The sequence below is a fragment of the Cladosporium halotolerans genome, assembly GCF_011745625.1.
Source record: "Cladosporium halotolerans strain TM138-S3 chromosome Unknown Sca43, whole genome shotgun sequence".
Taxonomy (NCBI): Eukaryota; Fungi; Ascomycota; class Dothideomycetes; order Cladosporiales; family Cladosporiaceae; genus Cladosporium; species Cladosporium halotolerans.
The window spans coordinates 130,074-143,386 of NW_027191494.1; the positions used below are offsets into that span (position 1 = coordinate 130,074).

The 13,313-nt window shown below is 56.3% G+C and overlaps 6 protein-coding genes across 6 annotated transcripts; 3 read left to right on the top strand and 3 right to left on the bottom strand.

Moving 5' to 3' along the window:
• Positions 1–79: 79 nt before the first annotated feature.
• Positions 80–2,368, top strand: WHR41_08675 (uncharacterized protein; the record flags this gene model as incomplete). The annotated part of the gene is made up of 1 exon (XM_069377279.1): positions 80–2,368. One exon carries the CDS (start codon positions 80–82, stop codon positions 2,366–2,368), a length of 2,289 nt encoding a protein of 762 aa, XP_069225920.1.
• A 550-nt stretch (positions 2,369–2,918) lies between these two features.
• Positions 2,919–4,238, bottom strand: WHR41_08676 (uncharacterized protein; the record flags this gene model as incomplete). The annotated part of the gene is made up of 1 exon (XM_069377280.1): positions 2,919–4,238. One exon carries the CDS (start codon positions 4,236–4,238, stop codon positions 2,919–2,921), a length of 1,320 nt encoding a protein of 439 aa, XP_069225923.1.
• A 1,078-nt stretch (positions 4,239–5,316) lies between these two features.
• ilv-2 (Ketol-acid reductoisomerase, mitochondrial) lies at positions 5,317–7,120 on the bottom strand. Its single transcript, XM_069377281.1, has 4 exons — positions 6,850–7,120; positions 6,756–6,787; positions 6,420–6,698; positions 5,317–6,353 (listed from the first exon to the last, which is right to left on the bottom strand). Exons 1-4 carry the CDS (start codon positions 7,055–7,057, stop codon positions 5,661–5,663), a joined length of 1,212 nt encoding a protein of 403 aa, XP_069225922.1. The 5' UTR covers positions 7,058–7,120; the 3' UTR covers positions 5,317–5,660.
• Positions 7,121–8,334: 1,214 nt separating this feature from the next.
• WHR41_08678 (uncharacterized protein) lies at positions 8,335–9,072 on the top strand (the record flags this gene model as incomplete). Its single annotated transcript, XM_069377282.1, has 1 exon — positions 8,335–9,072. One exon carries the CDS (start codon positions 8,335–8,337, stop codon positions 9,070–9,072), a length of 738 nt encoding a protein of 245 aa, XP_069225948.1.
• Positions 9,073–9,225: 153 nt separating this feature from the next.
• On the bottom strand, positions 9,226–11,533 carry WHR41_08679 (uncharacterized protein). Its single transcript, XM_069377283.1, has 8 exons — positions 11,471–11,533; positions 10,963–11,409; positions 10,759–10,848; positions 10,438–10,543; positions 10,140–10,383; positions 10,000–10,089; positions 9,820–9,941; positions 9,226–9,764 (listed from the first exon to the last, which is right to left on the bottom strand). Exons 2-8 carry the CDS (start codon positions 11,399–11,401, stop codon positions 9,320–9,322), a joined length of 1,536 nt encoding a protein of 511 aa, XP_069225947.1. The 5' UTR covers positions 11,402–11,409; positions 11,471–11,533; the 3' UTR covers positions 9,226–9,319.
• Positions 11,534–12,491: 958 nt separating this feature from the next.
• Positions 12,492–13,310, top strand: WHR41_08680 (uncharacterized protein; the record flags this gene model as incomplete). Its single annotated transcript, XM_069377284.1, has 1 exon — positions 12,492–13,310. One exon carries the CDS (start codon positions 12,492–12,494, stop codon positions 13,308–13,310), a length of 819 nt encoding a protein of 272 aa, XP_069225965.1.
• Positions 13,311–13,313: the final 3 nt, after the last annotated feature.

Sequence of the window (13,313 nt, forward strand, 5' to 3'; positions counted from 1 at the left end):
CACTGCGGGCGGACTTCCAGACAACTGCAATATCGGCCCATCACGCAAAAGGAAATTGTCAATCACTCCAGGAGACACCATGCATCGATCTACCTCGCCATTCGATGAACTCCGCAGTGCGAACCTTACAAAGACTGGCCGAGTGAGCAAAGCGACCAAAGGCCAGCCCGTGCATCACTGCGAGTGTGGCAAGACATACACCCGTGCTGAGCACCTACGAAGGCATCAACAGAATCACAAGTCTGGAAGTTTCCTCTGCGACGTTGACGAGTGCGGGCGGGCTTTCCACAGGGAAGATCTCTTGATCAGACACAAGTCGAAATATCATGATCAGTTCAACCGTTCAAGCGAAATGGCTCCTTCTGGCGCACATGCAGCATTCAAACACTCAGACACTACTTCACCTCCATCTGCTCCGCCACTCGAGGACAACCAGAGCAGAATCACCGATAGTACAGGGCTGCTGGCAGGCAGTTTCGCAAACCAGCCAACGCAGCAGGTAGCCGCGAAATCAGCTCGCAGAGGCCATATTCCACTCACAGAGCTAAGACCTTCCTCAAACATCGTCAGCTTTGATGAGACCGCAAAGGACATTTGGAACACCCAGCAACTGGCTTCGTCATCATGGTTTTCTACCCCTTTGCATTCACTCGACGGCGGTTCTGACACTCCTGAGTCAATGTATCAGCAGTACACCCACACTCAGATCCCACCTCACGTGAACGCCATGCAAGATTGGATGAGTGGAATTCATTCGTACAGCACTTCATCCCCAGCATCTGGCGACTCTGCCGTTCCAACGCCTTACGGGCAATCATGGAGCTTTGCGCCAGTTCTCGACACGTATTGGGATCACAGCCAGCACACCAGGACGTCATACAAATCTTCAGCGCTCGAAGTTCCTGACAATTCCAGTTCGATGCTACCGCAGTGTCGCGACATACTAGAAAAAGATGACTTGATGACTCCCACGACCGCGCCCCAAGCGTCTAGCTTTGGGCCAAACCAATACCGTCGAGGCACTGAGAGCAACGAACAGCGTTACCTGGAGGCATACTGGCAGCTTATTCACCCGTCTTGGCCAGTCATCCACAAACCCTCGTTCGAGTTGTCTCATGCGTCGCCGCTGCTGCGTGCGGCAATGCTCACTTGGGGGGCGCATTCAACGGGCAGACAGGTCGATTTGTTCAATGCATGTGTCCTACATAGACGCTGCCTGAAAGTTTTGAAGAAACGCACAATCAATGGATGGCACACTCATCGAGTGTGCGACGTACAAGCAATATTTCTCCTTGAACTTTTCGCGGTCTTCAGGTCTCGACGTCCACCTTTTCAGCTTTCTGCATACTTTTTGGACGCATACGTTACAATGGCAAGAGAGTGTGATGGGCTCCTGACCGAGATGGTGCATGCATCAACTCAGCCGATGAACACGCTCTATGGGTTTCCTTCAATCTCATATGATCATGAGAGCAAGCAGCGCTTACTAGCAGCGTGCTATGTGCTCGACATTCTCCATGCCACCCTTTTCGGGCGACAGAGAGCTGAGATCCCCGACGTCACTCCAGCAAGTTTAATCCTCCCCCAACCGCTGCACACCTGGGATCAGCAACCGGCACAGCATCCTTATCCGTACAGCACCACCATCGACACCCAACACTTCACACCCCAACCAACTCTCCAACAAGCCTCCCCAGCCTCCTTCTCAGGCTCTCTCACCTCACCAACTCAGCACCACGACACTTTCACCTCCCTCCTGCTCCTCGTATACGCATCGACCAACGCACCCAATAACCAAGCACCACCCTCTCACCCCCAAACCTCCAACCCCTCCTTAGCCCTCACCACCCACCTCCTCTCCCTCGCCACCCTCGTTCCCGTCCGCGCTCTCCTCGCCACCGCTGGCGAATCCTGGGCCCTCGCCGAGAAACTCCCCTCGCGCGCCGCCTACGCCGCCGCACAAGCCTCTCTCCGCTCCTGGGCCACCTCCCCAACCTCCTCGGGCCGAGCGCTCCTGCACGCGGCCGAGATCCTCCACTTCCATAGGAACCATCTGCGCACGGGCCTGCTGTGGCACGAGTGGTCGGTGTACCTCGCTGCGCTGGTTGTGTGGGCGTGCGCTTATGTGGGGGGTGAAGCGGGCGGGGACCCAGAGCAGGATATGGTGGCGGAGCAGGAGGTTGATGGGGTTGTGAGGCGATTGCGGGAGGGGGTTGTTCCGACGATGGGGGAGGCGGGGAGGGTGGTGCTGTGGGTTAAAGGGAGGGTGGAGAAGATGGGGGTTGCGAGGGTTTGTGGGGTTGTGGGGGATGCGGTGGGGGTTTTGGGGAGGTTGGGGGAGAGGGGGGAGGAGGGGGGTTGGTTTTGAGGGAGAAGGTGGGTTGTTGGAGGGTTGTAAGGGGGTCCGATGGGGGAGAAGGTTGGCTTGTGAGATGTTGCGTGGATAGAATTACATGATGGATAATTGATACACGGCTGTCTGAACAGCTTTTCTCCATCTCTTTTGGCTCAGGGGCGTCTTGCATCTTTCCCCTTGGCATGGTCAATCAGCGACTCAGGTGTCACCTTTGCTCGCCTGCCTTGTAATACTGGAGTGCACGCGTATGACTCGACATGCAAGCCTCAAACTCGCAACCCATCAGAACGGCGACCCTTGGCGTTTAGCTCAAACCATCTGAACTCGGCGCACCCTTCGCTTCGAAGCTCGGCATATAGCGGAGGCCTGTGGCTAGTCCGAAATCGACCTTCGAATCGTGCTTTTCAACACGACTGTCCTCGACGACGCCAGTCCAGCTCGCTCAGCCAAGCGCCCGGCTCCCATCCGACATCACGAGTCCGTCAAAGGCGTAAACTCCTCAGGCGTATCGCTTCCAAAAGAAAAAAAAAAGTACCAATCCCCATTCGAAAAGAACTCCCCCTCATCTCTCCCACCCAACTCTCCCAACCCACGCCCTCCAAGCCCCAACACCCACCCTCCGCCCCGCGTCCTTCTGCACCGCCAGCCGACAACAATCCACAAACTCCTGGCACGCCTGCACCCGCTTCCGCATCACAGGCTCCATGACGGCGAAACCCAGCGGATCCCCGGCCTTGATCGCCTCGCGCAGCCGAAAGAGATTCCCGCCCGCGGCGGCCGCGTACGGCGAGCCGAGGATGATGAGCGAGAGCAGCGTGAGGCCGAGGCTCCAGACGTCGCTTGAGGGGGTGGGCGGCGGAGGGGGGTAGCGGAGGAGTTCGGGCGCGAGGTAGGTCCAGGTTCCGGCGCCGGCGGCCGCGGAGCCGGGGGAGTTGTTGGAGGGGGGCGCGGAGGCGGGGAAGGAGGCGGAGAAGTCTGCGTAGCGGGCTGTGAGGCGCGTGGGGTTGCGGGGCGTCGGGGCCGGGGAGAGCAGGATGTTGGCGGGTTTGATGTCGGCGTGGACGATGTGCGCGGTGTTGTGCAGGAAGTCGAGGCCGGCGACGAGGTCGGCGGCCAGGCTGGGGAAGTGCGTGACGAGCTCGAAGTGGCGGCATAGCTCGGTTAGGTGGCTGAGGCGGTTGGTGAGGTCTTGTAGGGAGCCGGAGGGGAGGGCGGTGAAGACTAGGGCGGTGTTGCGGGGGTCAAGGCCGTGGAAGGGGACGACGTGGGAGGTGGAGGAGGGGTGGCGGTGGATTTGGGAGAGGGTTTTGGCTTCTTGGTGGAAGACTTCGATCGCGTCGGGGCGGGTGGGGAGTTTGATGGCGTAGAGGCTGGGCCTGGAGGATTGAGAAGCCTTCTGCGGCGTCACGGGAGGTGTCAGCATTAAGGGACTGGCCAGGTTCGGGCGAGGGTCTGTTGGCTCTGCGATGAAGACGTCGCTCCAGAGTCCGGAACCAAGCATCCTCGCGCGATCAATCTCATAGTCAATTCTCGAAAAATCATAGTCAAGCACCTCCGGCGCAGACTCGTCGTCCTCATCTTCGACGATCCCAGACTTCCCCGGCGTCGAAGGTGGCGTCAGGTCCCCAGTCGAAATTCCCAGACCAGAAACACATCCCTGAGACTCCGCCAACTCGGACACATCCTGCCGATTGTCACTCGGCACCGTCAACCTCGCCAGATTCGCCGACATGGACTGATGCCTCGAGCGCGGCCTCGCATTCACCCTAGGCATTTCGATCGCGAGCGGCGCGGTTTCAGACTCGCTGTAGGTGCGCAGCGGCAGAGGCCTCTCTTTAGCTGCTCCGGGATCCCTGAGCGCCAGAACCGCCGGGTTGGCCATGTTTGCGAGTTCCAGCCAGCCAGCCAGCGAGGTCCACGAGGCTCTTATCGCGGCTGCTGCAGCGTTGAGAAGTATAGGTCGACTTTTTCCGGCGTCGTTATCTAAGATACCTTCTCCGAATCCGCTCGCTTTCCGCTTCGAGACGAGCTGGCTTTCTAGAATTCTTTTCCCGCTGTCGTTCGCCAAACCCAGAAGAAAATAAGGGCCCGGCAGCAGACGAGGTCACCCTGGTGGTCCCAGAGCTGCCTTCTTAAACAGAGCCGAAGGGCAGCTAATCAGTCCGCCGGAGTACCGTCCGGCCCGCTATAGCGCGCGCATCTGTCGAGCAGCAGTCCGCGCGAAATTGTCTCTCCCCGCAAGCGCGCGGGCGTGGGCGTGGGCGTGGGCGTAGGGCAGGATGGGCTGTGGCAGGGAATGGCACACGGAGACGCATACGAGGAACGTTGCATGGACGCGCAAAACATGTCAGGAAACGGGAGGCGAGACATCACGTCGCCTGGGTATGGGAGCGGAATGCTGGCCGGTCGCCTTCCGTCGAGCAACGTGCGGCGCCGGGGGAGGAGGATTGGCTGCGGTGGTGGCTGGCTGGCTGGCTGCGAGCGGGAGGATGGCCGCCGTCATCATCATCGACACCTTCCTGAGCTTGGCTGGATTTTTTTTAATCGTCATGAACGCTATTTCGCGATCAATACGCTTGTTTATATCATCGTTTGAGCCCAGGCCGGTGGCAGTCAGCGAAAGTCGAAGTTCAAACCATCGCAGCAAGTCTGCAGCACAGCGCAGCGCAAACACCACACCCAACGTGAAGTCCGTCCCAGCGGCCAGCGCTGTGCCGCGTGCACGGAGCGAGGGCAATCAAACTTCGAGATTGCTTAGAGTTGCCGCCGCGCGCGTGGAAGTCAGCTTCCGCGCACTAAATTGTCACTTCCGGTCACCTGAGATAGCAGAGCCTGGAGTTGGGCGCTGTCTGAGATTGGAGGCAGAATTTGACCTCGTCGTGGCGCACAGGTGATGAGTGCGGCGCTGATGCGAGATGATGCCTCCAGACGAAAACGTAGGAGGTTATAGGACACAATACTTTTATCATCAAATAAGCAGCCATTGACCGTACAATCCCGATATATGCTACACTAGGCGTCGTCGCAAAGGTATCCTCAATCGCACGCCCGTAAAGATCGAACAAAAACAGCAAAACACCGGAGCCGACATTCGTACGCCGGCCCAACTGTAGTGTGGGAAATTTCCAAAAGACTTTTGCGGCCAGCGCTCATTTCTCGCGGACAGTGGCTCCAAGATTTTTTCGCGCTGTACCGTTGTCACCCTTGTCTTCATCCTTGATCTCTTTCTTACAGCGGCTCCGGTGGGTGATTGTGACACCCTCGAAGCGCTGTCCCGCAAACACTAAAATCCGTCGAGACGAATTTAAGCGTTCTCGGGGCGGAGAGAGCGGACGGCCTTGCCGGCGCGCCAGATCTCGAGGTTGCGGATCTCCTCCATCTCCTTCTCGAAGGCCTGGCGGTAGTCGGGACGGCCGGCGTAGTCGAGGGTGCGCTGGGTCTCGGTGCCGTTGCGGGTGGACTCGTAGAGCTCCTCGAAGAGGGGCTTGAGGTTCTCCTTGAAGCGCTTGGACCAGTCGATGGCGCCGCGGCGGGCGGTGGTGGAGCAGGCCTCGTACATGTAGTCCATGCCGTTCTTGCCGATCAGCGGGTAGAGGGACTGGGTGGCCTCCTCGACGGTCTCGTTGAAGGCCTCGCTGGGGGTGTGGCCGTTCTCGCGGAGGACCTCGTACTGAGCGAGGAACATGCCGTGGATGCCGCCCATCAGGCAGCCACGCTCGCCGTACAGGTCACTGTAGACCTCCTTCTCGAAGGTGGTCTCGTAGAGGTAGCCGGAACCGACGGCGACACCCATGGCGACGGCCTTCTCGAGGGCCTTGCCGGTCACGTCCTGGTAGACGGCGACGGAGCTGTTGATGCCGCGGCCCTCCTTGAAGAGAGAGCGGACGGTGCGGCCAGAGCCCTTGGGGGCGACGAGGATGACATCGACGTCAGAGGGGACCTCAACGTTGGTGCGGTCCTTGAAGACCGGGGAGAAACCGTGGGAGAAGTAGAGGGTCTGAGTGGCATGTTAGTGTCGTGTCTCGGGGAATTTGTTGGGAATTTTTGTGTTTCCAAAACTCACCTTGCCCTTGGTGATCATGGGCTTCAGGCGCGACCAGGTCTCCTTCTGGGCGGCGTCACTGAGCAGGTTCATGACAATGGTACCCTTCTGCACAGCCTCGTCAACCTCGAAAAGGTTGACGCCGGGCTGCCAGCCATCCTGGACGGCCTCCTTCCAGCTGGCACCGTCTTTCCGGACACCGACAATGACGTTCAGGCCGTTGTCGCGGAGGTTGAGGCCCTGGCCGTGGCCCTGGGAGCCGTAGCCGATGAGGGCGAGGGTGTCGTTCTTGAAGTACTCCTGGAAAACAGGTCAGTCGCAGCTCGCGGATTGTGTGGATGATGCATTGGGACTTACAAGGAGCTTCTCACGGGGCCAGTCGGCGCGCTCTATCGGAAGCTGTCAGCCATTGGGTCCCCGGCTTTCCGCGGCCATTGGGCGCGAATCTTACCGTAGACATCCTCCTTGTGGCCGGCGAAGTCGACGGTCTTGACACCGCGCTGCTGGACGAAGGGAGCAGCGGCCTTGGGGGCCTGGGCGAGAGCGGGCCTGGAGGCAGCGTTGACGGCGGAGACGAAGGTCCTCTGCTGGACAGCCGGCGCCTTGACGGTCTGCCTCAGGGAGCTGCGGAGAGCTCTGCTGGCGGTGCGGGAAGCCATTGCTGGAGTGTGTGAGGGGAGATGGGGGTGGAATGGATGGAGGGAGGTGGTTTTGCGATGTGAGCAATAATGGCGGAGGAGGTAGAGCTGACCATAGTTTTCTCCAGGTCCAGCTGTCCGGTCTCGGCGTGCGCTCGGGCACGGTCCCCAGGCGATCACGTACGGTTGTCAGCGAAACCGGTCGCGCTAAGCGCACAGTCTGGAGTTCTCGCCAGTCATCGCGCCAGTCATCCGCGCTGCGCAGGCGAACACGGACACAAAAATCGCTGGTATAGTCGAGTGCGTCCGCGGTGCGGTGCCAATGCTCGATGCAAGTGACTCATGTAGGAACGCCGTCTTCGCACAGGACGGGGATGACTACGGATGGCTGGGTTGTATAGTCGCCGTGTCCGGAAAGCACAGCAGAAACACACACTACTCCCCGAGATTCGTAGCGACAGCAGAAAGTACTGTCCGGGGAGTATCCACACACATGGTAAGCGAGAGCAATAATATCGAACAACATCGCAGCATCGACCGTTCAAATGTCGGATGCCCATCCAGTGTCACATAGATACGGTCAACGCCAACGCTCTTCGCATGAGAACACACCCTTCGACGAGCAGGGAGAACCAATGGACTCATTTCCATAATTTGACGAAACACAAAAGCATGGGATGTGCGAATCGTGATAATCCTTCTGATCAATAGCTCTATCCTATTGGAAAGGGTCCACGGGTTCGCTAAGATAGGCGCATTTACGAACAGACGCTACTTCGGCACCGCCTCGGAGGCTTCCATTGGTGACGTCGAATTGCCTCTTATGGCGAGAACACATGACAGCCGCCTATTCGAAGGATCTGCTGTACTTCTGAATGTCTCATGATCCAATTCTGACAAGGGACAGCTCTGCTACGCCAAGGGTCTTGACTGCAGCTCTTATGGTGTCCGCCAAGCGGCGGAGAACTACTACTTCCTCTACTGCTCGATTTGATCATCATGTTACTTATCCACATACACTGACCTGATTCATCAACGTCATATTCTTCATTTGCAAACCCGCATAATCCTATACACGCTTAATATCGGGCTCCACGTTTCAATTTTGTCGTGATCGACACGCATCATTCAAAGCTTCCTACTTCCGAGTGGCGAGGTCTATCCCCAGCGTTCTCAAGTGGGGAAGTGAGATCCATTAGATCTAAAGATCTTTTTTTCCCTTGTCCAAGGACTGTCGGGAGTATCCAGATCTACTCCAAATCCTGAACAACTTGAAACCCGAGTAATAAAACAACACAATGGGAAAGCCTGCGCCACCTCCAGCACCCATCGATCATCAAGCAGCCCACATCCCCGAGCCGCCACCCAACTACTCCGAAGCAGCCTCCACCTCCAGCCCAACAACCCACCACTTCTCCCGCCACCACGCCTGGAGCGCCAAAGTCTTCGTCGAATCCGCCGGCGTCGACCGCTACTGCTTCGCGCCCGGCAAAGGCGCCCAGGTCTGGATCTACGCCGGCGCATCGACGAAAAACAGACCTCTTGGCTACCTGACTTTCCCGGCCTCGCACAACGCCTTCCGCCTCTACTTTGGCGCAGGCGCCGAGGGCGAACCCGGTCCGTCGGGTGTCGATGCGAATGGCTACGCGTTCAGCGATGTCAAGGCTAGGGTTGGGTATCCCCATGCGAGCAGTTTTGCGTTCAAGAGTGCGGCGTCGGGGCGGTTGCGGGAGTATGAGTGGGTGAATAGGAATCCGTCGCAGGATGCTTCGCCGGTGGTGTATGATCTGAAGGTGTCGGGGATGGAGACGCTGGCGACTTTGACGGTTAACAGGAAGGGTAGGGGAAAGACGAATGTCAAGTGGCTAAGGGCGCCGGACAGTGAGCTGGAGCAGGCTATCCTGATTCTGTCGGCGATTGGAGTGATCACCAGATTATCGAAGAAGGCCATGTACCGCGACAGTGATCTGGCCGGTGGGCAGAGGTGGTTCGCTTTTTGGTGGATGGCTGTGCTGTCGACCGCTGCGGTCATGTGAGACTCTCTCGCAATCTAGATCGTTGGACCCTACCGCGTCAACGATTTGCACTACCCGAATTATCTGGGAAACAACACATCGACTAACGAACCCCGCTCGAACATTGCAAAGCCCAGAGAGGAACTGGCCGCCACGCTTTGGAAACTAACTCCATTTTTCCAAACTCAATTACACGCCAGTGGCACAGGGCGTCAGGAACCGTGGCTGCAGCTTGCCTCCGCCAAAACAAGAAAGACACGACGTTCACCTAGTGAGCAAACCGGAAGTCCAGCCTCTTATTTCCCTCATCCGTCGTCGTCTCCAAGTATTTGTGCTTCTCATCAGCCGTCATCGCACTCCATATCCTCTCCCGGGCCCTATTCCTCCGGACATAATAGACCTTTGCAAACGCAAGCAGCGCCAGAGCGAAAAGGTTCACAGCGATCAGCACGCTGTTGCCACGGCGATACCTCGGCTTGTCGTCCTCGCGGTAAATGTTGACGGCAATCACGCCTCCGATCTGGACGTTCATGTTGTAACAGGCTGAGGAGATCGACCGCGTACGAACACCGCCGGAGTTGCGAGACGCGAGACCGACGAGGATGGCTTGGCAGTAGGGGTAGCTGAGCAGCACTGTCAGGAGCGCGAAGGTGCCCCAGGAGTCGACGAAGGCGCCGGTCCAGATTCTGAGGGCGAGGATGCAGGGGAGAGTCCTGGGGATGCGTTAGTGGGTAGGGTTATATGATGGAGTTTACGTAGATGGCGAACCAGATTGCTTGGATCATGGCAGTAAGCAGTCGCTCTCCTGTCTTCTCGGAGAACCAGGTGAGGAGCAGCAGGTTGCAAATTGCCACAGATGTGGATGGGATGACAAGAAGGTTGGTTTGGAACTGGACGTTTCATTAGTCGTAAAGAAAAAAGAAAGGAGCGCTCCGATGAGAAACTTGCAGTGGAGAATCCGAGGTTCTTTAGTGTGAGTGTCAAATAATTGTGAGGCGTAAATGCTGGGACGAAGCAAGTAATTCCGAGGGCATAGAGCTGTCAACGATCAGATACAGGCGATAATGTTTCCAAAACCAAGCACGTACCGGCCACAGGTCGTAGTCGCCAAGAGACTTGAGCAGAGACCTCGGAGTGATGCCCTCTCGATTGCGCATATCACCTTTGGTGGGATCATCTCGCAGAACTCTATTCACTATTATTTTGACCTCGCGGTCATCAAACCAGCCTTTCGGCCGGAACCAAGTCTTGGTGGCAACCGCAGAAGCTGGCATCAGGAAGATGGCCGAGATGCCCACGGCCAAGGTGATAAGACCTTCGATCAGGAAAAGCCTAGTAACGTTAGCCTGATGTCTGTGCCGCCGAAAAGGGCCAGGGCATGGATACCATCTCCAGCCAGCCATGCCATGTAGACCTCTCATGTGCAGAAGCCCAAATGCCCAAAGGGCGGCGATGATCTGAGTGCCGTCCAATGCAGTCCAAAAGAAAGAGTCTGATCGGCAACTCTTTGCTGGTATAGAAGTACGAAAGCCAGAGGACCAGAGAGGGGACGAATCCTCCTTCAAGCATACCGATCAGAGCTCGACAGGCGAAGAAAGACGCTCTACCCGACAAAGCAGCTTGAGATGTAGCAACTATAGACCATGCGATCATTTGCACTTGCACTGTCAGTGATATTCCAGGCACTAGCCAGGGTCATGGGCTTACTGGGAATCCATCGGTCTGGTCCCAGCTTCTTCGAGATCAGCTGGGAAGGGATTTCGGCAAGAAGGAAAGCAACCTTGAATATGGTGAGACCTGTGTCCGTTAGTCGCGTGATCACTTCAAAATACCGTTTTAACCGCTCAGGAGAATGTCATTCTATAGCCAGTGTAGTAATCCATCGCATAGGAGGTGGAGTGTTCAACTGACCAGTGTTCAAGTCGTTCGTCGTCAAGCCGAGATCGTTCAAGAGGCCGTCAGATAATGCTTGCGACAAATTACCACGATCGATCTGCAAAGCAAAGTATGCAAAGCAAGCGAATGCGCACACGCGGTAGTCCAGCTTCCTAATTAGCTTCTTCTCTTCTGCGGCAGTCCACTGCAGATCCGGATCGAAGGCGCTTCGGCACTCATAATGGCAGCTCTCGTAGATATCTCTGTAGTATTTGAGGACCTTGAGATCCGAGAAGGGTTTCTTCTCATCAATACCTGGTTGCGACAATGACAGCTCGAACGAGTCCGTGGGCTTGACGGGCTCAAACGATTCATTGACCTTCGGTTGGACGGCGATGACGGAGGGCTCAGAAGCTTCAGAGACAGTGTTGGACGTCGTGGGTTTGCCCGTGAAGAAGCCTTTAAGGGAATTCATTTAGTGTGCTGTAGGCTGTTCGTCAGAGATTTCCTGCCTTTCATATGCTTTTGCACAAAGTATACGTACTTTTTCTTAGCCCGTCTTGAGCTCAAATACGATGGTGCAGTACAAGCTAGACGACAACCCTTCCCAGCGCTTGCAATCGCCAAAGACAAAACACAGATCCAATACCTACGAAAGAGAAACTCGCACGCAGTGTACGATTGCGAAATATATTTCGACGTCGGATGAGCGAGCTGCACAGGGCACGCCCACCCATAAGACAAGATGCTGCTTCCATGGCTTCGAAAAGACTGGACAACTAGATTGACCAGCTCCAGAAGAGGTTCCCGACCTCTAACGATACGAATTTCGTGACTTATGCAGTGCAAAAGCCTGGTTGTGAGCTTTTGTGGCGAATCCGTACAGCGGAGTTGCGAATGCGGATGTCGGAACACGCTCGTTACATCCTCAACAAGATGCTCGAAGATGACCATAACTTCACATTTTGCTTCATTGAGAAAGAGAGTCATTGCAATCGATTTGAGTCGCCGTACCTATTCAATCCGCAGCCAATTACGGTGGTTGTCTTTCGGATTTGTCAGTGAAAGCTTCCTCGCCTACGGTCGGGTGAACGAAGAGGCGTAGTCTGGCCACTCAGCGCGTCTAGATAACACGATCCCCTAGCTACCGTCTGAAGGGCACGTCAGCATCATGATGCATTCACGAGCGTTCTCTTGCCATAGGGAATGATTGCGCACCGCTGGACAGTATCACGTGCCTGTAGCAGTCGTATTCAGACGTCGAGAATCCTTGGCCGATTCTTCCACCGTCGTCGTGATTGCACAATGAGCGCCACAATCTCTCAAGAATGTCTCTACTCCGGAGAGAGTAGAGTCCTGGGAGCTTCTTGATGATTGATACGCGGTGAATCGCAAACACCTGAACACCGCCCGCTGATTGGCACAGTCAGCTGGAGTGGGCCCCTTCCCTGCGTCGTCGGCATTCGGGCTGGCGCTACTTTCTTATACATGGCTCCATTGCGAAACATCATTTTGACATCCCAGATCCTTCTATGAGATTTGCAGACGTCAAAAAAACCTTCAATATGGCAGATAGCGATCAATCAGTGCCCAGGTTACTCAGCCTCCCTTCTGAGATCAGGGCAGCGATTCTGGACTACGTCTTCGATGGTGACGAGCATGCCAACGGCTTGACAATTGCGTCCGATGGATCTGGTAAAGCAATGACGGACCACGATTACAGTGCTGCAAGAATCCTCGCACCTCTACTTGTCTGTCGGCAACTCTACTGCGATGGAAGTTTGCTGGCTTTCGGGCGCACGCATTTCTCAGTGACGAATCTCTACATCCGCATTCCCGATCGGCTGGCCCAGTTGCATCCCAAACAAATAGAAGCACTGCGATCCATCTCTCTGACCGTCGATAAGCGCCACTTCCGCGACCTCAGGTCATGGGGCTCGCACGCTTTTGCATGTCCGGGTTTGAGCCTGGACAGCTTGACGATTGTCTTGCATCAGTCCAGTCAACACTATCTATTCGACTTCACGACGGACGTCGTCAATCTGCTACGCCAGTTGCAGTCTGTCCAGAGCCTAGCGTTCGTACGCAATCGCGCCCATGTCAAGGGCAATTTCAAGACGTGGTGCAACCGGCTAGTCGGCCTTATCATGAAGACCGACCATTACGAGCGTTATGACGTGCGACCGCCAAACGCGGAGCAGACTTGGTGGACATGGAAGTTCGACGATGCATGCGAGACCTTCCGCCTTCAAGCTTGTCCCAGCAAAGCAATGGTGGACGAGGAGACGTACATGCAGCAGATCAAGCCGCTCATGCAAGAGCTCATGGTCAGCATTGAGAGCGAAGAATGGAACCCAGACCCTCGTGCGAGGAATGGAACTTGAACG